General features: G+C 36.8%; 1 protein-coding gene across 3 annotated transcripts in view; it reads left to right on the top strand.

Moving 5' to 3' along the window:
• The window catches only part of LOC135771397 (asparaginyl-tRNA synthetase), a 95863-nt gene that overhangs the window by 56077 nt on the left and 14377 nt on the right, over positions 1-25409 (top strand). For 2 of the 3 annotated variants that reach the window (XM_065281616.1, XM_065281614.1), the window contains one exon: positions 1151-1454. In XM_065281616.1, the coding sequence (XP_065137688.1) occupies positions 1190-1454 (265 nt within the window). In that variant the 5' untranslated portion in view covers positions 1151-1189. Of the gene's footprint in view, positions 1-1150; positions 1455-25409 lie in introns of those variants that run through there. The other variant, XM_065281618.2, reaches the window with a different exon arrangement.

The following is a 25409-nucleotide window of genomic DNA, read 5'->3' as shown; positions in this document are numbered from 1 at the left end:
GTAGACCCCCAACTTTCCAATGATCTTACTCAGGCAATATACAAGATATCAATACAGTGCTCGAATTGAGGGGGGGCTGGGGGGATCCGGGACCCCCATTAAGGCATTAGGGACCCCCTATAAGATGTCAAAATTATACTTCCCTCCTAAGATATTTTTATTTTAGTACAGATAATGCTGACAAACTCAAATAGATGATCAAAGTCAAAGTAATCAAGCAGGTATTTCTGTGCAAAATAATAACGCGTAGTGTCTATAAAATCATAAATTTTTCTTGTTATAAATTAACATTTAAGGAATTGTATATAAAGTTTAGTTTTTATCATTTACAGCAACAATCACAAATTATATGTCATTTGACGGTTAATCATAAATACTTTGAAACGCTAAATCTCTAAATTAAATAAGATTGCTGAACTTAGTCGGGAATTTTCAGGCAGGATCACATCGGGGTTTTTTTTAGGTTTAGTTATCAAAAATGCTTTTTTGTTAATTCTTTGTGTGATGTTCTGAACATTGTGGCTTTAAAATGTTATGATGAATAATTTAACGAATGTTTATCTTGCCTTTCATTTTAACTTAAAAAAAAAGAGAGTAAATTACCACATAAATACCACATTACCAACATAAATTGGATGCATTTAGGTTTACTTTTTCTTTAATAATTTCATAATTATTGTCAGTGGATCACTAGGTCCTTTTATTAAATTTCTGCCCAGTCCACCTAAAAAAATCGGATTTATTCCACAATTGGTACACAAATTCGTGGTTGCTTTTAAGTCCTATTTAAATCTAATTTGAAAACGTCAGCGATTCGGCTCCGCTCCATCATTCAGCAAATTTTTCACTTTTTTTCGATCCTGCAGCCATGGATCAAAGTATAGTGTATATTAACCGATGACATCTGCATCTGTGTAGTTCTTTAAAAAAAGCATTATTTTTTATATATATTTTTGCTATGTAATGTTGCATGGTGGGGACCCCCCATAAGACCTGATTCAAATCGAGCACTGTATCAATATATTCACAAAATGTTTTGTCGGATAAAACAGTTATCAGTCTATCTATAATATATATTGCAAGCGTTGTCTGTAACACAATACCGACTTTATGAATTCTCATTCCATACTTATTACTGTCGTTTCCGTAGGCTTGGAAAAAGCGCTGGTTTATCCTCCGCAGTGGACGGATGAGCGGGGATCCAGATGTGCTAGAGTACTACAAGAGCGACCATGCCAAAAAGCCCATTCGTATTATAGACCTGCACTGCTGTGAGCAGGTGGACGCAGGCCTGACCTTCAAACGCAAGGAGTTTCAGGACAGCTTTGTGTTTGACATCAAGACGGCGGAGAGGACGTTCTACCTGGTCGCAGAAACTGAAGAGGAGATGAGCCGCTGGGTGCGTTCGATCTGTCAACTTTGTGGATTCAACCAGTCTGAAGAAAACCACCACGGTATGAGAATCAACCTAAACTTTTGTATTCAAACTCTAGCAGGCTCTTTTTGGCATTGTAATGTTATGCTGTGTATGTATAAAATGGTGAAATTGAGGGGTTTTGCTGCAAATTCCCTTTTACAAATCACTTTGAAAGACCTCGAACTGTTTAAATTATTTTATCAAACAACCGCTTATTCTTAACGCAAATTTATATCCAGTTTACGTAACATACCAAGTCCTGGCACCCTAAGAGAGAAAAGCAGAATAAAAAATGGATGGATGTATTAGTATTGTTTCAACACCACCATCTAAATTTAGTTCACAAATCTATATTAGTCTAAAGATAAAATGACAATTGTAATGAAATTTTATATATCTCTGGTTTTACTGTAGCTTTCCTTTCATCTAGAGAGCACTGTGCTATTTCTTTCTCTAAACTGATAACAAGGAGGCTAGAAAAGAAACCTGATACCATATCTTATAGCTTTTCCCTTTTCCCCTCCATCTCTTGTCATTTGAGAAAGTTGTGCTGGACCAGCCCTGCTAAATGGATGCAGACTGAAAGGTTTATTGATTTTCTCTTTTGTTTTGTTGAAGAATAGGGAGTGAACGCTGGCCATCATTTCAGACCCAGTGCTGGCGTATATGCAGAAGACCGTCTTAAACGTTAGCTCTTTTTGATATAAAAAATCCTGTGTTTGTGGTATATTGTATTGCTTTATAGTTTATTTCACTTTTTACTGAAACAAATGCATGCAATGCAGCAGTATATTGGAAATCTATTACATACTGTATGTGGAATCCAATAGTACAGTCACATGTTCTCATTGTTATTTTTTTCAGTGAATTTTCTCAGTTTTATTTGGAGTCATCCTAGTAAACGTCTTTACTCAAGCAATCTTAAGTCAGTATGAGTACTATGCTACCTACAAAAACATTATGGGCCCTATCTTGCACCCAGCGCAATTGACTTTGTCAGTGACGCATGTATCTTTCATATTTTGCACCGGCGCACAGCGGGTTTTTCCCTCCACAGACGCACGTCGGCAAACTAGGGAATGAACTTGCGCTCCCTGGGCGGTTCAGCGCAAAAAAGGAGGCGTGTTCCAGCGCAAACCATCCCTGATGCTATTTTGCAGTTTCAAAAAACAATTGCGCCACTGACCAGAAAAAACTAGTCTAAAGTCAGTTGCGTGTTGCGTGTTGTTCATTATGCTATTTTAAGGGCGCATGCTTGACCATAATGTATAGCGTGCACAACGCGCATACACTTTGCTTATCTAATCTACACAGATGCAACAGTTATTTTTGCAAATCATAAATTGATACAATAAAAAATATTAAAACATGAGATAAGGGAAATCATTGTGGTGAGCATTGTGGTGATAGTTTTTAATTATTTTGTGTGGCTGCGTTAAAAAATTCTCATGCAAATAACAATTAAAATATTTTCATAAGTTTGTTGTGTGGCTGTATTACGTTTATTTTATGTAAATAATAATTAAAATGTTTTCATAAGAAACCTTAATGTATATGAACTTGATTTGTAAGAGTACTTTGGGGTTGGACTGCTTGCGTTTCTTGGCTTTCAGCGGTGAGGGTGGACGCAGCGATGTCCTCTGCTGGCGTCAGGTCCTGTGTAGAGGCAGATCCACGTCCAGTTACACGGCGTGCCCGATTTATGCTGGCAAGCTTGGGATTCCCCCGTCTCCTGACATCATTGTAGCGCTTGCGGCGCAACGTCCTGGGGATGCCAGCTGATGAGACAATTGTGGCTATCTCACGCCTGTTTAACTGACGCTGATTTGGGCGGGTTTCTCCTATCCCCATACAAAACAACTTCTCTGTCTTTGACTGCTCTTACAAGAACGTCGGTCTCCTCGGCTGTGAACCGCTCCTGGCGTGCGCCTGGTAAATCCGTCATAATAATAGCAACCCGCCATGGAACTTGTGCACTTGCGTTTAAAGGGAATGTTGGATAGCGTTCTGATTGGTTTATTTGACGTTACGCCCAAACCACACCTATGAATAATGAACCTACCTAAGACCAACCCCTTATTGATTTGCGTCTGACGCAAGAGTTATTTCTCCCGCCGGTAAAATAGCAACAGCACCCAAGATCCGCCCACAAAGTCACTTGTGCTTTGCGCTTCGCACTTGCGTTTCAGATCGTTAAAATAGGTCCCTATATCTTTATACTCCAACTGTACTGTATAACAATGGTCTCAAGCTCCAGAAACATCCCTTTCCCTTTAACAAACATAAACACTCTTGGATCTCAACCAAAGAGAATAGATATAACAAGATGTGGCAGTGCTATTACTGTAAATAGGGGACAATGCAATGCTCAATATGGCCGCTCTGGTGACGAAACTCCCACCTTCCAGTTAAAAAGCATGTCCTTATTTTATTACTTAGTATTTTTGTATTGTTTTTAGTTCAAATATCTAAAAATTCTTAAATTAAGATGCATTTTCTTGATGAGCAAAATGACCCAAGAAAATAAGTCTAGTTTTTAGACAAAAGATATACAATTTATGTGAATTTGTGCTTAAAACCAGCAAAAATATCTGCAAAGGGGGGAGATAAATACTCTTTTTTTTTTTTCAAGAAACATTAATTCAAGAAAAAAATTCTCATCCCATTGGCATATATTTTTGCTTGTTTTAAACACAACTTCACATAAATTGTATATTTTTTGTCTAATAACTAGACTTATTTTCTTAGGTCATTTTGCTTATCAAGAAAATACATCTTGATTTAAGAATTTTTAGATATTTATACTGAAAACAAGACAAAAATACTAAATAAGAAAGTCCTTTTTTGCAGTGTACTAAAGACTCGTGTAACAGTCTTTAAATAGGGAAAACATGGAAGTGTTTGGTGGCTTCTAAATGTATCCCTGTTTGGATCCTAAGGAATGAAAGGGGCTAGGCTAAATGCTAACACATTCATGACGTGCTGTACTGTACAAAGAGTCTGTTTACACTTGGCATTAACATGCATTTTCATCGATCAGATCACAAGTTAGTTAATGCCAGGCATAAACGGTGTTCAAAACGTTTTGAGCTCGTCCACTTTCAGCCACTTTCAACCACATTCAAAGGTAGTCGAAATTCCTTTCGATCAGATTGCTTTTGTAGTGTAAATGCACATGTGGTTGAATGTGTTCGAACTGCCACACGCAACCGCCTTCCCTCCACCCATTTATATAATCTGAGGTACTAAACACAAGTTTTACGTCTTTTCTGACTTCTGGCGCAAACACTAGGTGAACATCGCTATTTTTAGCCATTCAATGATAAAACTAAATCTGCTGATCTCTGTTAGCCTGGTCCAACCAGACACTCGTACATTCATTTCATTTGTACAGAGAGTCTGGCCACGCTCCATTGGAAAGCGTTACTTTCGTTAAGGAGGGTCCATTGTTGAAGTTTAAAACTATTGGATCTGCCCAGAGTAGTCAGGATCTGCCAAAGCCAATCGCTAACGTGAGGTCGTGACGTATATCATGCACCGAAACCGGACGGAAACAACAAGTCAGAATAATCAGACAAACAAAACTTAGAAAACCTGGTTCTTGCTCCGGCTTTAACTTCTGTATATTCGGCAGTTTTGCAACAACGGACCGAATAGCTTTTCTCACGTCTTTCTCCGCTGCCATTACTGAACTACAACTCAAACTGACGCGCGACCTCTACGTCATCGTTCTTAGCCACCCCCATCTGTTCGCTGATTGGTCCTGCAGATTTTTGAAGGAGAAAACGAAACTCTATAGAGCAATCCCAGACGTACTGCTGAAGGGAAATGAAAATTAAGCGGAAGCACGTAGGAGGGCGGAGCCAGGCTAGATCTCTGTATTTTCAATTGGAAAGTGTGTGAAAGTTGCCCGATCCTATTTCATCATTTGCGCTGAAAATTCAGAGAAAGCTCTAACATATAAACGTACAAAACACTGTGCAGCATGTTTACTTGCTAAACAAGCAGCGGACTCCGACATAATATTAGTTTGCGTCCATATAAACTCATAATCACTCCCGCTCGGGTTTGAATGACAGCAGAGAGACTCGCCAACCCGTCTCGACAGACCACACCCTCATAGTATTCAGGACAGAAGCGGTCGAAAGTGGACAAAAGAGACGGATTTAAATACCAGGTGTAAACGTGATGTGTCTCTCTCGTCCATTTATGATCCGATCGATGAAAACACATCTTAATACCAAGTGTAAACAGCCTCATAGATTAAGTGCACGCATTGAAAAAAGGTAGGTATGTATTAATTTGTCTAAGTTGAGGTAAAAACATAGTAAATATTGAAAAACTGTGGCGTTTTCCTTCAATATTATGTTAGTGCAAGTTGTTTTTTGTTATTACAGCTCAAAAATGCATTTTAGTCTGGTACTAAAGTACGATTTATACTTTTGCATCAATTGCATCACTATGCAGAGACGCAGACCCTACGCAGTAGCCTTTGGCACAGCCTGACGCGCACCTTTCCAAAAATGTAACAACGCGACAATGCTACGCAGACTGCAAGCGCTGTGATTGGTGTGCTAGAACCCCTCCCTCGGGTCAAAAAATCTACATTGCATGTCCGGGTTCACGTTTCCGCTTCCGACATTTAATGACAGTTAACAACTCAGTTGCAACAAAAGTCTTTATATCACTGCTGATACTTCTCAAACAACATACACAATCTGCTTCTTTGGCTTTTGCCTTGATACTATAACATGTTTGTAGGCACTGCCTACTAGCGATCTGCATATTAATTGCATGTCAACGTGAACAATACGCAGAAGTAGTCTACGGCATACAGGCTACGGCGTAGGTCCTACTTAGAAGTATAAATGTGGCTTAAGGTGTCTCAGGATTCCACAGAAGACATAATGTCATAGGGGTCTGGATTAATTCGAGGGAGAGTATATGTTGACAGAATTTTCACTTTTGGGTGAATTATTCCTGTATTAGGTTCACTTTTCAGCTTTAGGAAATCCTTACATATTTCTAATGTCAAGTTGAAGTGATATTTTGATGAACATAGCAAATCCAGATGTTTTAAGCACATAGAGCTCATGTTTATGTTAAATAAAGTAGAAATTATTTCTCTTTGAATGTCAAAAACTTGTTTTGTTACCTCGTAAATCCTGACAGTACTGGATATTTTTCATTGAGGTGTAAAAATCGGCAAAGGCAGTTTTGCACCCTGTGGATTCTTTGGAAAGGAGACAGTGCTCATGTTGGGAGACTTGATCTGAAAATAGGTTTGGAAAATGTCTGGAAAACATCTGGAATATCGGGGAAATGAATTCAAAAATATTTTATGGTAAATGTAATTTTTTCATCCTATTTAAAATCTGTTCAGTTAAATATATCTAAGTTATACGGTGAAATCATCATCCATTATTCACAAACAGATGGAAAAAATGGAAAAATACATGAAAATTAATGTGTGGGAACCCTGAGTAAACTGTTTACCTTAACATTTTGTAGAGATCTGTTTCCACCTACTGATCTATGAGAAAGCAACATAGGTTGAAGGATTTGATAATGAGAAAATCATGCATGGGTTTTGGTAGTCCATGTCCGTAGCACGAGTACCTTATCTGACCTTTAACAACAGACCAGCACTTGACTTTTCAGTCACACACCCACAACATCTACTCACCTTCTCATAAAACTCCCAAATTTTTTCCACATAATCAGACAAATATTCCCAGCTACCCTATGACCTGATGTATTCACACACACACACAGACTGCAGTGCTCTGGTTGCATCCATATATCCCTTTTGGCTAATGCTGATTTGAAACAGAAGAATGTTTGATGAGATGCAGCCTCGTCTCTTTGAGAATAAAACGCACCATAACAGCAGTGGAGATTACAGCCATATGCACACATACACACATACATTTGATATATTTTTCCCCTAAGCAAGTACAGTATCAAGTTGCCATATGCACTGTGAGCGTGAAAAACAGGGAGCCCGGTTTGCCTCTGAGGAAGTTTTCGATGAGAGCCGGACGGTGCGGTATTTGTGTGTCTACCTGAGCTTCGGGAACGTGTTTTGCACATGTAATGTTTCCTAGTGAAACAAAGTACATGTGCTTTGTGTATGGATTTGATCATGTCTTTAAAGGGGTCATGACATTCGGAATCAATATTGTCTTGATCTTTTGACATATAACATGTCTTAGTATCATTAATACATCCTGCAAGTTTCATAGCTTAAAATGCCCTCCTTTTCAATTACGAAATCATTTATGTTATCATTTTCTGTAAAAAAGATGGCTGGGTTAGTGATGTGACAAGATTAATAAAAAAAAAATGTCCTCCCAGAAAAAGACACAGCACATTGTCATATTGTTGGCTCCGCCTACTCGCATTTAGCAAGGGGAGCGACACAAATGAGGCTGCAGGGGTGACAAATTTTTGTAGGCAAACCCAGAAGCTAGTAAGCATTTTAGCACTTATGGTTCCAACCTCCTGAAATTTTGGCTAAACGCCTCAAATAAGATCTTATTTTAAGAACACTAGCCCAAGATATTTTCACGTTTTATTCTACGACATGAAACACACAGTAATACCCCCACTCATGAATTTTAAAGCTTTAAGTGTTTTTAAAAGAGCTTGCTGGATGGGACTACAGACATCATCGGGACTTGCAGCATGTAGCCTGTCAATCATAGAAGGGGGCGGGACACCGAGCCACGCCGAACGCTCTAAAGGGAAGCATACAAATCAGACTTTCTGAATTAGAGGATGAAAAACAGGGTGGAAATGATCATACATTACTTAAATAATTTGTAATATTATAAGTACACCTCAGGGAACATGGTAAAATAAAATATAAAACACATGTCATGACCCCTTTAAAGGCGGGGTGCATGATCTCTGAAAGCCAATGTTGATATTTAAAATCATCTAAACAAACACGCCCCTACCCCAATAGAATCTGGACCTTCTTTTGATAGACCCGCCCCACACATACGCAACCCAGGCAATGATGTCGGTTAGTAGACACGCCCCTTACTGCTGATTGGCTACAAGTGTGTTTTGGAACTCGGCCCGACTCACTTTTCCAAAGTGTTTTTCAAAAATCATGCACTGCGCCTTTAATTAGAAAGTTTAAGAAGAATAATGTATTATTTTAAGCTTATACTAGGTTGCATGAAGGAATTTGTGTCTGGGTTTAAAGTCACAATGGTATTAAAATTAGGTTGCACTTTATTTTACAGTATGTGCAATAGGCTTTATGCCCAGCTGCACTACTTCCTGAACTTCAGCCAGCTCCTTGTTTCCTGTCTGCCATTATTGGACAAACTGATTAATCCAGGTGTGTCTGATTATACTGAGGTCAGGCACACCTGGATTAATCAGTTTGTCCAATAATGGCAGACAGGAAACAAGGAGCTGGCTGAAGTTCAGGAAGTAGTGCAGCTCGGCATAAAGCCTATTATAGTAACCTTACCCAACAAAAAAATTATAAATACATTATTATATTATATTATATTATATTCACAATATTTGTATTGCTATGTTACAATGCAGCTTTATTTAAAATAGATTTAGAGCAAACAGTAGAGATATGGGAATAAAGTTTAGGTAATTACAGAAAACAAGAAAATTATAATATAAATAAAATACACTGTGATGAATTGTCAAGGTGATGTATTGCACCTGTGTGTACCTGACCCCATACATCCACTAAAACTCTGAACCCTGAGTCCAGCTGCTTTAAAGTCATTGCAGAAAGCTCAGAAAAGTGAAGAGATTTCTGAAAATCTATGCAATGTTTGGCTTAAGTTTCCAAATAGTTTTTAAGGTCACTGCACATCAAGCCAAGGCTTTTGTTGGTTGTTGCACACTTGAAACGCTGTTATGTCTGTCTCTCAGATTTGAACAAAACTATCTGATTGTCTGGGTGAAGTACCGTAGTAAGTGCCTGCTTAACATAGACATAGACAACAACACATTTTTCAGCATATTATCCGCTGTTCCTGGTTTTAGTTACATCAAATGAGAAAAAGATGGAAAAATGTTCATTCTAAACCATGTCTGTCTGTCTGTCAGGAAACTTTGGGGATTCCCTGGATGAGCAGGCAAGTAAATGATTTGGTCTGTGTTTCTTCAAGCAGACAGACACTTCATGAGTATTACTGCAGTACTGTGTCCTCAGCATAGTCAAAACAATGATTCAGAGTTTAAGCCTGACTCGACTCTTATCTGTCTGCCCCCGGTTTCATTTTCCAAGTAAGTTCTACTGAGGAGTGTGTATTAAGTAATGTGAGGTAAACCACACCCCCATGCTGACTAATAGAACGCTCATGACTGTTTGTTTATGCGTGTAAACACGAAAAAAACTGTTGATGTGCAGTGAGAGATTTAAAGTAAGCATTGCACAGCTCAAATAATTAGGCTGTGTTCATTTCGAAACCTCTGAGTCCAGTCTGAGACATTTTTGTAAAGTCTCTAAAAGACTTATGCACAAGTTTCATTCTGCTCTTTGTTTGCTTTCATTGCTTGTATTACTTTTATGGAAAAACAACTGAGATATTAAAGAGATACGTATATGAAGTTTTAGCTCACGGATCATTTATTATAACGTTAAAATCACCACTTTGTATGTGTGAGCAAAATTGTGCCGTTTTTGGGTGTGTCCTTTTAAATGCAAATGAGATGCACTAAATGGCAGTGCTATTTGGATAATGCATATTAAGGAGTGGTATTATCCCCTTCTGACATCACAAGGGGAGCCAAATTTCAATTACCTATTTCCTCACATGTTTGCAGAGAATGGTTACTGGGTTGATCTTTTATCTAGTTTTTTTTTTCTATTTTTCTAGGTTGATAGAAGCACGGGGGACCCAATTATAGCACTTAAACATGAAAAAAGTCAGAATTATATGATTATGTCCACTTTAATTTGTGAAATTATCATGAAAACAGTAGGTAATGTCATGTATTTGCATTTTATGAACACATTTTATGTTTGTTGTTGAATATGCATGCCCGAGACCACAGGGCTTTTATAAAGCACAGAAGTCTCTCTCTGTGTGTGTGCGCGCATGTGTGTGTGTTTAAAAGGCTTTTTGCTCCGAAGGGGGATGGTGAGATAGCAGCAGGCTGTTATCGATGCTCTGATCTGTCTGTCAGGGTTTGGCTGGGGTACATGGGGATGGGTTGGCAAGCTGCTCATGGGATGCACACCAAGGTTAGACAAGGTCATCCCGGCCCTGCATAGCACTGGGACGGCCCCTCCCTAAAATGCACAAGCGCACACACACAAAATGCCCTTCAATCGTATCGATTTTGCTGAAATAACGAGACGCCGCGCTTCTCCGGGGTCAGATTGCTGATGCCACTCAGCTCTCTGCCCGGACTTCTGCTCAGCATCCCAGAATCCCCGCGCTCATACCCATAAACACATGCAGTAATAAATGTCTGATACTAGAAAAGTAGTATAGCTAGTATGTACAGTAGTATGCAAAACTCTTAGGTCATCATGCCATCATTAGATTTGTTGTTTTTGCAATGGTATAGTGATCATATATATAATTATAAGAATACAAGAGATTTGTATGTAATTAAAAACAGGATAAAATTAAATAAAAGGCTAAAGTGTCAAGTGTTTAGTGTTTAACATCAGCTTTACATTAATAAATGCAGGAGAAAACACAGAAAAATTGATGGATAACATAAGCAGCAGAATACAACGGCTATTAAACCGTACTACCGAGCGTAGTAATAATGTAACGTATAGACGAAAGTGATAAGTTAAGCCAGTGTCAGCTGACTCTCTAGGGGTTAAAAAACCTCCTAGGAGAAAAAAATCCCGGTTTTATAGATGGATAATAAAACTTTGCTAAAACAGCAAAGATGGTTATAACCTAACACTTTTTGCACAATACTGCACTGTACAAATTTATATTACATCAACATATATTTTTATGTTACTTTTAATTAACAAATTAAGTTAAACAATTACAAGTTATGTCAACTTATCAAGTCAAAACTTAAAACAGTAGGTTACATTGACTTGCATAATTAAGTTGTTCAAACTTTTAGCACTCAATTTACAGTTGCAAACATGTTTGAATGTACACATTTACAAAACTACCAGTCTTTGACAATGGACTAAATACACTGAAAACAATTATATATTCAATTTACTCAATTTTAAGTGGTCGCAATTAATTTATTAAAGCTACATTTAAACAAAAAAAAATTTGAAATACAAAACTAAACAAAAAAACTTTTGTTTAAATGTAGCTTAAATAAATTGATTGCAACCACTCACCTTAAAAAAAAAAATGAGTGAATTGAATGAATATTTTGTTTGTTTGTTTGTTTACTTGTATTCAGCATCCTGTTGTAACCAGCAAGGCTTGTTTGTTACAAATTTTTGGAAGCCTTGCTGTAAGGGGTAACATTCAACTTTTAACAAAGCTAAATTAATTGAATCCATCAAAGAATGTTCACACATCAATACCAAAATACCTCAGAAAGCAGAACTTTCCTCTAAACCATTGCGGGACGAAACTAGTAATATATTTGTATTTATAACAGCAGTGGGTTATGACTTTATATCCGCGGTACGAACTGTAAAAAAATCTGTAGAAATTACAGTATTACAGGCAGCTTGCCAGTAACTTACTGTAGATTTTACATTCATGTTATTTACTGGAAACAGTTTGTTCAAAGTTAAAAGAAACATAAAACATATTCAGTTTTTTTTCTTTTACAGTAAGTTACTGGAAACCAGCTGCATAATTACAGCTTATTTTTTACAGTTTTGTTGTTTTCTGTGGCAACCGCTAACTGTGCGTTCACACCACTGCCAATGAGAGCGACGGTGTGGGCATAGAGAAGAGTTAAAATTAGCTGAACTTTATAGTAATGAGCTATGACACGGTTCGGCGGCAACCAATCAGAAGGCGGAAACCCATAGCAGTCTTCCGCTTGAGAGGATTCCAGAAAATGCATTTGAGCGTCAGAGCGTCCACTAATCTTTATCCATAGTGTTGTTTTTTGAAGCTCTCGCTGGCTAACTCCAAACTGAAAAGGGGAAAAGAGTCTCTCATCATATTTTTAAATGCATTATTTGTATCAAATGAATGTGTTAAGTTCACATGTATATTTTTAACAGTGGCCTCTAAAGCATACTTGGGTACAATATGAAACCAAGTGAAAAATCACCCCACATGTAGGATGTGACCATGACATTTTAAACAGCTTAAGTTTTACTTGTTGACCCGCTACATTCACTGTGATATCCCCCTTACCCGTTAATGCCCGATGAGATCACCTGTTCAAAAATAGCCCAGTGATCACATTTATGTCACCGGCGAAATTAAAAGACGGATGTAATTTTCGTCCGTGCGCGGTGAGCTCATAGATCTCTATGTAAATCTGTCTTAGCTACCCGGAGTGGATGAAAGTGAGTCGAAATGAAAATGGAAAGAGCGGGGAGCCTCCATCAATCACGCTGGCGTTTACACCACCGAGCTTTATAAAAGTCCAGCTATTCCTTTCCCAGAGTATAAGACACCTGGCTCTGCGAGGAAGATTGAGTGGATGAGGAAACGGCAAAATACTGAACACATGATACTGTATGTCCGCCAATGGTTGACTGAAGAGATGTTTAAAGTTGTGGCCAGTTGGTGAACATGCTTCATGGTGTTCGTGCGGGAGAGAGAGGTTCGACTCTAACCGTGTCGGGTCTTGATCCCTGACTCTATTTGCTTTTACTTCTGTGTGAATCAAAGTGGGAAAAGTTATGTACAGCATTTATAGAACGTGGTTGAGTAATGTTGCCGTCTTTATTATCCAATGAAAGGCTTTAATTCAGACTAATCAAGTAAACATGAACATTTAAAAAAAAAAAAGTAGTTTAAAGTATTTCCTCTTTGTAAAGACACATGGTGTCAGGATCAGCTTTCTCATTTCACCCTGTTTACATTTCATTCACAAGCTTATATTGGGTCAAAACAGACTGTGTGTGGCATAAGACCTCTCTGTCTGTTGATATACTTTCACATAAACAATTGCCTTTTTTAGTTGCCAGGTTTCTCGATAGGCACTCGTGTTTTAGGAGCACTTGTGTTGTAAGCATTTCCTATCTTTAACTTTAATTTTATCCTTGGTGATTAATTACCCATCGGCTGTATGGCTGGCTAACACAAACGTCAAAGCGAATCCAAACGAAATCTGTCTGAAGTCGGCACTTTAGCACAAAGCCTTCGTGTTTTCTTGACCAAACAATAGGGGAATGACAAGATGAGAAAAGGTTTGGTCAAACAACGACAATTGAAAACAAATACGGCTCTTCTGGTGACGTCAGTCCCATTAGATTATTACATCTGTTTGAAAGCTCGATTACAATAGATAGTCATTGTTCGGTTAAAATTGTGGGCATGTTGACTCACATTGACTCATATAACGTGCTGTTTTGCTGAAAAAGTAGCTTCTGGTTTTCATATTTTAAGATGCTGTGCCAGGTGTCAAGATGGCAGATCGCTAAACACTCCCACTCCTCATGCATTACAGAAGACTGCAGAATATTGTTCCTGTGAAATTACTGTTCTCATGACACCAATGCATCCAACTATCAGTTCTCGGCTTCACAGATCTATGATGGATGAAAACATGAATACTGAGCCCAAAGCACTTTGATTTTGAGACCTGAATACTCCAGCAATTATAATTGCTGACTTTGGCCTAGTCAACAGAAATCTGCATCCACAACACATTTTCCTTCTGTACTGTAATTGGACATTTCGCTTAGTGAAGCAGGAAATTCAATTCATAACCAAAAACATCCCATAAGAAAGAAAATCCAATGAGATCTCTTTAATATCTAATAATATTTATCCCAGACATCAATGAGATCAAATGGAAAGCAACTGGAAATTTTTAAAGGAATAGTTCATCCCAAAATGAAAATTAGCCCATATTTGACTCACCGTAGGTATATAAGAATTTCTTCTTTTAGCCAAACACAATTGTAGTTAAATTAAATAATATCCTGACTCATTTCAGCTTTATAATGGCATTGGGTAGTGCCCCATTTTTAAAGCTCAAAAAAGTGCACCTATCCTTCATAATCCATGCAGTCTCTTGACTTAAAGTAGTAGGTAAGTAAATAATAGGCATGGGCCGGTTACCGGTTTCAAGGTATATGTATATGTATATATATATATATATGTATATGTATATATATGTATATGTATATATATATATATATATATATATATATATGTATATATATATATATATATGTATATATATATATATATATATATATATATATATATATATATATATACGTATATATATATATATATATATATATATATATACGTATATATATATATATATATATATATATATATATATATATATATATATATAATATATACATATATATATATATACATATACATATACATATATATACATATACATATACATATATATACATATACATATATATACATATACATATACCTTGAAACCGGTAACCGGCCCATGCCTATTATATATATATATATATATATGTGTGTATATATGTATATATATTGTTTCTAGTTGAAAAGTTATTGTATAAGCATTTGAAAATAACCATAAACTTTGGTATTTTTGCTTAAGGTTATCATACCGCTAAAATCTTATACGGCCCATGCCTAGGAAACATTTGTATTTCTAACTCTATAAACTATGGCTACACGCGTTTTCATGAAAGAGTTGGTCCAACTTTACAAAAAAAAAAACATTGCTTTACTATAAATGATATGTAATAACCCTATTTATTTATTTATTTATTATGGCTGGATGTAATTTTTGGAGCTTGGGTCACTATCCAATATTGAAGATTTCAATATGAACTCAAACATGTCTTATTGAATTTACCCAAATCCAGACTACACAAACAAGTGGTGCTGACCATTTTTAGTGCTGTATAGCACCTATGAAGAACCAAACTGGGGTCATATAGCACCACATATGGTTCTACATAGCACAATATGGTTCTACACAGGTACTTCATCTGTGAAATATTGCACTTAAAATGGTTCCTCTATGACTACGAGCCAAGAACCACTTTTAGTGCTATTTAGCACCGTTTGTTTTTAGAGTGTAATTTTGGCTATACAAACAATATCTTCATTCATTTTACAGTTCCATACAATGCATTCGAGTTATTGTTTTTGTATTGTATTTGAGTGTTTCTTTTTTATTTCTCCTGAAGAAACATCGGCGACTAAGAAATCCAAGACTTTCACTCTAAAATCAAACGGTGCTAAATAACACTAAAAGTGGTTATTGGCTCATAATCATATAGGAACCATTTTTAGTGCCATATAGCACCGATGGAGTACCTCTGTAGCTATTTAGAACCATATCTGGTGCTATAGTGGTGCTATATCACCCCGGTATGGTCCTTCATAGGTGCTATACAGCACCAAAAAGAATTATGAGCTTAAAGTGCTATTTAGCACCAAATTTTGAGTGTAGATACCTAAATGAAACAAAACTTCTTCAAATGTTCTGAAACTACTGAAAAAAGTTTTCCTCTGAGATGTACCAGTTTTTATATTATGATAGTCTCCAAACATCTCATGAAACTCTATCAAGTCTCTGTATTCTGGTGTGACAGCTGTATGATCTTTCCAAAGTGTTTATCTCATGGCTTTAGTGCAGGGAATGCGATGCAGACTGAAGCCCCACCCCAGGCAGCCGCTCCTGTAAGAATGAAATCACCCTGAACCTGATGATTTATTTGTTTTGACGAAGAGCTACTGTGCCGCCAATTGATCAGTCAGAGTTGCTGAAGCTAATTGATGTTGTTGTGTGGTCACATGGTGCAGGGGGTTGGGGACAATGTGATCGACTTAATCCTGGAACGTGGCCTTTTTTTGCATCGTCTCTCTCTGACAGTTGTATAGTTTCTTATTGGCGCAAATGTTTGTGTTACCCCTAGCTCAGTTGGTGTTGGCTCCATTGTGTGTTAGCAGCAAAACGGTTGTGGGTTCAATACCCGGGAACACGCATACTAATTAAAACTGTATTTCATATATGCACTGAAAGTTTTTTTTAGATATTAGTGTTTGCCAAATGCATAAATGTATACGATTGTGTGTATTTTGCTCCAAAACAATCTTATGGTAATTCGTAAGTGCGTTACGATATGGCTTATTCATACGAACTTGGTTAATCCCATTCATTCGTTATGCATTAGGGATGGGGCTTCATTATTGCTTTTTCTAATTATCATGTTTTTGAATAATTCATGTTGTACAAATTAGCCTTGTTGTAAAACAGTTATGAATTCCTTTGAGATTAGGCTGTTTTGCTTAAACTATAGTATGTCCATGTTAAGTGATAATCGTGGTGGTTTTTGTGGAAAAGGTCACATGACGGGTCTCGAGAGTAAGGAGTGACCGATGGCCTGGGGTAAGCGTGAGCGATGCTCTGTCCAGTTCAGGCCTGTGCTGCACCGTCACGAAAGCCAATCATGTGGACATGTGTTATGCCTTGCTAATTTAGATATTCAAGCAAAAAAGACGCGACCGAGATGACATGTTTTGTTTTTAACATATCCGCAGTAGTCACTTAGAAAGACACAATTAAAGACGTCAGACAAATACGCGCAAATGGTTCAGACAGAGCACAAAATGCTGCAATTATGCTCGTAAACATTGTTTATTATGTCTTAAGTGAGTGAAGTGCTTACTTCATTTGTATGTTTGTTCTATTGTATTTATTTATGCATTTAACAATATTTTAAATTTATAAGGTAGGCTAGTAGTTCTTAAGGGTCACTCCACTTTTTTTGAAAATATGCTAATTTTCCAGCTCCCCTAGAGTTAAACATTTGATTTTTACCATTTTGGAATCTATTCAGCTGATCTCAGGGTCTGGCGCTACCACTTTTAGCATAGCTTATCTGATTAGACCATTAGCATCGTGCTAAAAATAACCATTTATTTCGTTTTTAAAACTTGACTCTACTGTAGTTACACCAATTAAAAGTTGTGTTTTTTTAGGCAGATATGGCTAGGAACTATAATCACATTCTGGCGTAATAATCAAGGACTTTGCTGATGTAATATGGCTGCAGCAGGCGTAGTGATATTATGCAATGCCCAAAAATAGTCCCCTGCTATTGAAAGTAACCAAGGGGACTATTTTTGGGCACTGCGTAATATCACTACGTCAAGTTTTAAATAGGAAAAATATCGAAACTCTTTGGTTATTTTTTTTGCGCGATGCTAATGGTCTAATCAGATTCAATGAATTATGCTAACCTATGCTAAAAGTGCTAGCACCACACCCGAAGATCGGCTGAATGGATTCCAAAATGGGAAAAATGAAATGTTTCACTCTAGGGGAGCTGGACAAAAAGCATATTTTCAAAAAAGTAGAGGGTCCCTTTAAGGATAAATGGTTCAAAAACAATAAAAACAACAATTTTATTTGTGGTGGTGCCATTGAAAATGTTGTCAGGGCAAGTCAAAATCTGAACCACTAGCCCTGCATGACCTTATGGTGGTCAATCTTGATTTTTAAATCATGGTGGCTGATTTGTTGCTTGCCTGCGGTGAACTACCAGCTCCACTCAGCTTGATCAAGATTGTCTACCAGGTCGACCTAAGCCTGACCAGCTGGTATTCCAGCTGATCAACCATCTGGACCAGCATGTAACAGCTAATGACCATAAATGGACAGCTTGGACCAACATGCCCAAGTCAAGTTAGTAACAATTTTATCATCCACCAGAAAAAATAAGCCTGTAAACCTGATGGTTGCTCCTGAGCTCAATCAGTAGAGCAATGCGTTTGCAGCACAAAGCTCATGGGTTTGATCCTAGTAAAAACAAATATTGATCAAATATATATAAATAAATAAATATATTATATATATATATATATATATATATATATATATATATATATATATATATATAATATATTTATTTATTTATTTATATATATTTATTTATTTTTATATATATATATATATATATATATATATATATATATATATATATATATATATATATATATATATATATATACATATATATATATATATATATATATATATGTATATGTATATGTATATGTATATATATGTATATTTATATATGTGTGTATATATATGTATATATGTGTGTGTGTGTATATATATATATATATATATATATATATATATTAAATATAAGTAATGTTGTGTTCATTTGTTTCATGTTGAAGTTGGAGCTTGTTGTTGCACAAATACTTAATGCAATAGCAGCTGTGGTTTTACAAAACGTGTATAAAGGACAAAATGGTTTTGCTAAGATTTTTCTGTTCAATGTTAAACGGATTGAGTTATAGAATTAGCAAGATGATAGTCACAGACATACTACATGTACAGATAAGCACATTTGGCCCGTACACCAGCACTATTGTCATTCCCTGATAAGTCATTCCATTATGCCAAAGTAACCCCGAAGTGACCAGGGATGCTATTAAGTTCTGACGTCAGACTCATTTAGGAAAATGGATTCTCCCAATTTAAGGAATGCAAATGGTTCCCGACATGCCATTTGGGATTTGACATATTGTTGTCTGAGTGTCCATGCTCAGGCCATGAGACCCACGAGACAATAGTGGCTGTATTGTCTGGCTGTAGGTTGCGGTGAAGTAGTCATATCTAAAGTCAATTTTCTGGACTCTGCCCTCTACCCCCGAAGGCTTGTTTCCTTAAGTACTCTCTTTCTCTGAAACTGTTGGCCAAATCGCTTCTCCCTTGTAACCAGTCAGGCATTAAAACTAGAGAAAAGTGAGACACCCCCTACAGAAATACAAAGACGTGATGATACTTTTGTGTGTGATAACATTGTTGAATTTTATTTGAGATGTGCAACACTACAGTATTTTTACTAATGAGTGGGTTTTGCCTAAATTAAAATTACCTTTAGCCTTCATGTCATCCCCCAGATGAATATGCATTTATTCATCTGAGCACGAAGTTTATTTATTTATAGAATATCAGTTTACATGCATCTATGAGTCCCAAATTGTTGTAATCTAAACAACTCAAGTGAGTTAATAAATGTTATCAAACTAATAACATTTGAAGTTATTGATGTGTCACCATATTTAAATGTAGAGCTTGAATTTGTTTTGATTTCAGTTTCGGGTTTCAGTTTCATTTTTGGGTCAACTATTACTTTGAGGAGGTCATGTATCATTAGACTGGTATAGGGTGTGCAATAAAACAAGTATTTAAAAATTTAAATATGTATACCTTCTAATGTATTGTAGGTCACTTTAAATAAAATGCATAAATATAAATGTAAACAAATAATGCAGTGGATGCAGAATTATGAGGATTCATTTATAGATATAACTTTTACAAAGCAAACTATTTATCAACAAAAGCATTATTTGCAATTTAGCCCACTGCTATGAAATGCGTAAATTCATGGATATTAAAAAAAAATTATCACAATGTCTTTTGTGGTGAAGTGACTCGAGGAAGAAATGAGATCTAGATAAAGCCTGCCTTGTCTCTTTCTACTACACTATGAATGTTGAACTCATAGACTGTAAAAAAAGATAGACGATGCCCGTTCGCTCTCTTCCATTGGTGAAAAGTGAAGCCGCCAGTGTCCCGATACGGTGCTGACATCTTGGGTCTTGAGTCTGCGCAGTAGCGATTTCGGGACCAGTCCTGCGCAGTAGTGAGCAGGAAGTAAAGCTGTGAAATCAAGGCCCCGCCCTTGCTTTTGCAGAATGCACATATCACACGATATCACAGCTGTCAATCATGATGTGACTAACACTTGAGTTTACATCAGCGTGATAAAAACTACAGTAAATGACAGAAACCAGCTTTGGAAAAAAAAGAAAATTGAAGTGTAATTAAATTGTTTAGTTGGTCTCAAGTCCCATTGAATAACATGGGGAGGCGGGGTTTATGACCTATACTGGGACCAGTCACTGGGAAGCGATCGAGACGTTTTGGCTTCACTTTTCAGGGCTTGTGCGGCACGCTTGGTTGAACCCATGTGACTGCTCTATATATAAGAGAAAACTTATAAATATACATGATAAATAATAATACCATATACTATGTTTGGTATTTGCCAGTTGCATGTCTCATTTCCCTTTTTTCCAAGAATAATTTTTTTGCTTTTGTAAAGTGTTATTTTATTTAATATCTATTTACTGGACTTCTTTTTCTATTGCTGTTGCACATATTATGCAAAATCCACTTTTACAAAGTGTTTGGCCATTAATGTTTGTTGGCAGTGTGAACACAACAACCCCTACACTGAAAAAAACACCCTCTCCTTTATTTTTAATCCCAAACAAACCAAAGTAGTCTTATGAGACATGCTGTTTTGATTCTCATGTTAATGTGACATCACACAAACAATGCTCCACCCACTCCCACTGACTGACTAGTTCATTTGACCCAAAAGCTTTTCTAAATGTGTTTGTTAGCCCACTGTAGCACTAATGTGGCTAAAGATACTATTGTCTCAGATCTATTTTAACCGAAAGCTCTCACTGTCTATTGGTAAGGGAGTGAGGATGGTACTTTTTTGCTCCCACCCAAATAGGGGCATTTTTGACATGCTATAACAAATGATCTGGGGGTATTTTTTAGCTAAAACTTCACAGACACATTCTAGGCACACCTGAGACTTATATTACATCTTGTAAAATTGACAAAATATGTGCCATTTAAAACTCTTTTTACTTAAGTTATGTTAATCTAAGAATAGAAAAAGATCTGCACACAAGCAAGGCCAGCCACAAGGCTCACATACATTTATTATACAGTGACCAAATATACAAAAAGTTGCAATAGTGCAGCAAAACATTTTTGGATATTAACCCTTCTTGGGTTCCAGACATGACCCTTCTTTGGTGCCATGTACTTGTAATAATTCAATATGCAATTAAAAGGTTTTTAACTCTTTCCCCACCATTGATGAGTTATCTCGTCAATTAAGAGAAAACATTTGCATGATAAAACTTGATCCTTTTGAGTTTTTATGGTTATCTGTAATACCGTGATTATCCACTAGATCCACTAATGACTACTTACCCAATTTATAAAAAACTGAAGCAAGAAATTATTTATTAATTTTACACTCCGTGTATGTTTTGATAATTGTACTGAATCTTGATAACAAAATTAATTCACAAAAATGCAATTATTTTAGCTTTTTGCTAAGAAAAATACCCATATTTAAGAGTCTATGGTTTCCCGGACAGAGATTAATTTAAACCAGGACTAGACCTTGGTTTTATTAGGAATTATAACTAGTTTTAACAAGCATGTCTTAAAAATATTACTTGTGTGCATTTTAAGGCAAAAGAAAAGGCACTGATGTATTTTAAGATATGTCACTGCAAGTTGTTTTCAGTTTAGACAGCTCTTACATTTATTTTAGTCTAAGACTAGTCTAATCCCTGTCCAGGAAACCGCCCCTAAAAGCAGAGAAAAAAATATATAGATAGGATGAATTTTTTTTTTTCGTTTCACAAAAATCTAAGAAAAAAAAAATGCAGGTGGGGAACTTTATAAAAACAAAGTCTGGTGGGGAATGAGTTAATTACACAAAAGATTTAAGTTATTTTTACATATCCACAAACACTAAAAAAACAAAATCAAACAATCAAATACTGGAATAAATATTTAAAATGCAAATACCGCAAGTTTTTACCTTTGTTATGTTCAAATAAATGTTGCATTTTTACATATGGTGCAACAAAACTCACCACAGTGATGTAAGGTTGTTGTGGGTGGTTGGGTTTTACTACGTGGTTGCTCAAGTGTTCAAAGATGTTTGTAGTGCATTGCTATGCGGTTGTTAAGGTCGATGTTAAGGATGTTGCTAGGTGGTTCCCTATTGGCCGAAGTGAAAATCGCCCACCACCATCACTGTGAAGATTTAATTCTAAATATTAGTTGACTTCCTCGTTCAGTTTTCATGTTTGGTCACTCTTAGCATGCAAAACAAAATACACTGAAATGCATGTGGGAAACAGGATATGATGTCATGCTCTACAAAAGGCTTCTTAATTTTGATCCTGAGGTCAAAATTACATTCTGATATGTGGGTGAGATGGACATTGTTCTATCCCATGAGCTGAAAAGCCACCAAATTCAGAGTTTGCATCAGTTGTTTCTCTTAAAAACAGATCAACAATGGGCGTCTTATTTCCCATGATTGAGTAAATGTAAAACAGAAGGAGTATTACTCATCTAATCCAAAGGGCGTCTCTCTTTATTTTCATCTCTTATGCCTCTAACGCTGTTTGCCATTAGCATCAATATAATCAAACACAACACCGAATTCGTCTGCTACCGGTCATAGCACTAAAGTGGCTTTACCTTACTGCATTAGCCAATAACACTTGACAGATGCAGACCAAAGCCTGAGTCTTAATCTGAGCTCCTCATTACCCGTCTCACTTTCTCTTCTCTCAGAGGATGGGTTCAGAGTGCTCTTCTACCACAAATCAATACAATGATGGCGATCGGTGGACCCTGAGCTCGCTGTCACGGTTGAGCACATACACAAAGCTCTCTGAAGCAAACGGAGAAGTACGGTCCCATGTAGCTTAGGGGTCCTGGTGAACAATGGAGTAATTGAAGACCCCTGACACTGTGTCCGTGTTCTGAAGACAGGAAGTCTTCTTCTCTCCCTGTCTTCTTTCTGTGCCCTCGGGCAGATACGTGACCTCGTTTATGATTCACAAGCACTCCCATCCCGTCTTGAACTGTTGTCACGGACATTGCACAGGCGTGGTGGTCAGTTTGATCTCAATACAATAAAAGAAGAACTGTGAAGGCTTGTTGCATCACTGCAAGGTCTCTATTCTAAGATCTCTACTTAGAGGACTTTAAAGGCATTGTAGACACATCCAATGCGTAGGCCGTTACGAATGGTAGCTAGCTTCTAAGTTAACCTAATTTTGGACTAATGTTGATGCAGCATGTATGTTTCCTTTGTAGATAAGGCAATCCCAGAATGTATAACAACAAGGTCAATGAAAAAGTCAGAGTTAAACTGTATTAAAGCTTCAGTGACACTGTTTGTTGTTTATATCAATATACTTTTGTACATTTGTGTTTTATTTTTAAATGTTTCTATTTTTAACTTGTTTAGTATACATTGTGGTTATTTGTTGGGTCTATTATGTTTAACCAGGCTCTGGCTGTAGTTAGGTTTCCCACAGTCATGGGATTTCTGGAATATCATGGTATTTTAAATTGAAAGTCAGGAATCCATCCATCCATCCATTCCACACTGTAAAAAATGCAGCATGACATTAAAACAACCTGGTTTTGCAAGTTAATCAACCTACTATTTTAAGTACTTGCTTGTGAAAAGTTGACATAACTTATAAAATCAAGTTGAAATTGTTTAACTTCATTTTAAGTTTAAGTTTAAGTTAACTCTTTCACTGCCAGCGTTTTTAAAAAAAAGTTGCCAGCGCCAGCGTTTTTTATGATTTTCACCAAAGTTTAATGCCTTCCAGAAAATGTTCTTCTTTAAATATATAAACATACAATATACCAAATGAAAGAACAGACCCTCTGCTTTCAAACAAAAAAAATTTTTCATCCTTCCTTTAGTGGTTCTTTTGCAATCAGCTTTTGAATATGGGTAGGTTTATTTTACCATATTTTGAGCAAAAAGCAGAGATAATTCAATTTTTGTGACGGACTTTTCATAGAGATCCCATTCAGAGCGATCTTTAAAACAGACACGGACATGCAGCAGCTTGCCATAGGGCAATACTTCCGGGTTTAAAAAGTTGCGGAAGGGCGCCACCTGGTGGATAATAGCGGTATTGCGGAAAGACGGAAAATCTCGTCATTGGCGGGGAAGCGTTTTCTCTTAATTGACGAGATATCTCGTCAATTGCGGGGAAAGAGTTAAAGTAAAATAAAACTATATGTTTATTTGACAAAAATGCTGCATATTTTTACAGTGCATCTATCTATCCATTTATCCATTCATCCATCCATCCATCCACTGCACCCACCAACCCATTCCTCCATCTATCTACCCATCCATCCATTCCTCCATCCATTCCTCCATCCATCCATCTATCCATCCATCTATCTATCTATCTATCTTTCTATCTATCTATCTATCTATCTATCTATCTATCTATCTATCTATCTATCTATCTATCTATCTGGGGTGTCACGATTCTCCAAATCCTCAATTCGATTACATTTTCGATTCTAAGGCCTCGATTCGATTCAATTCTCGATTTTTACTTTTTTTGAAAGACAGAAAATACTATGCCAATAATATTTATTATTATTATTATAGTTTCACATTAACATGCAAATTGCGTGCTTTCCTCGCATGGGGGTTTGTGGGCTTTACTTTACGCGAGAGAGCTTGTAGATAGAGGATTCCTTCTTGCACGCACATGGACTTAATGTACGCGTCTTGGACTCATCTGAAATAAATCCAGCACGTCAAGCAGCTGCGCTTCTCTCTGTCTCACGTGCACGCGCTCTCACATCTGTCCAAAGTCTAAACATAAACTAAAGTAGTAATCCTTACGTATTTGTTCAGTTTTATGCGTTTTATGCGAGCTGAGGCAAACTATCCCTTTTGTTTAAAATATAATCCGCTGCATCTTGGCGCCTCACTCTCGCCCTTTTCCCCCGCTTGGCAAGCCGACCAGACGTGACATGGGGGCGTGGCAGCATCGACGATCCCATTTTTTTATTCGAAGTTCGAGGTTGTGACTTAATTTCAGTCGATTTTGATTTCAAATCAAAATCGTTACACCCTTACTATCTATCTATCTACACCTCCACCTATCCATCTATCTATCTATCTACCCACCCATCCATAATCTATCTATAAGTTTAAGTCACTTCTGTATTGGCTTCATCAGAGAGATCAGAAGGTTGCCCCTCAATTTTGACCCATATA

The sequence above is a fragment of the Paramisgurnus dabryanus genome, chromosome 8 (genome assembly GCF_030506205.2).
Source record: "Paramisgurnus dabryanus chromosome 8, PD_genome_1.1, whole genome shotgun sequence".
Lineage (NCBI taxonomy): Eukaryota > Metazoa > Chordata > Actinopteri > Cypriniformes > Cobitidae > Paramisgurnus > Paramisgurnus dabryanus.
Note: the sequence above shows the minus strand (reverse complement) of the source record. Positions and strands in the feature narration are given on the sequence as shown.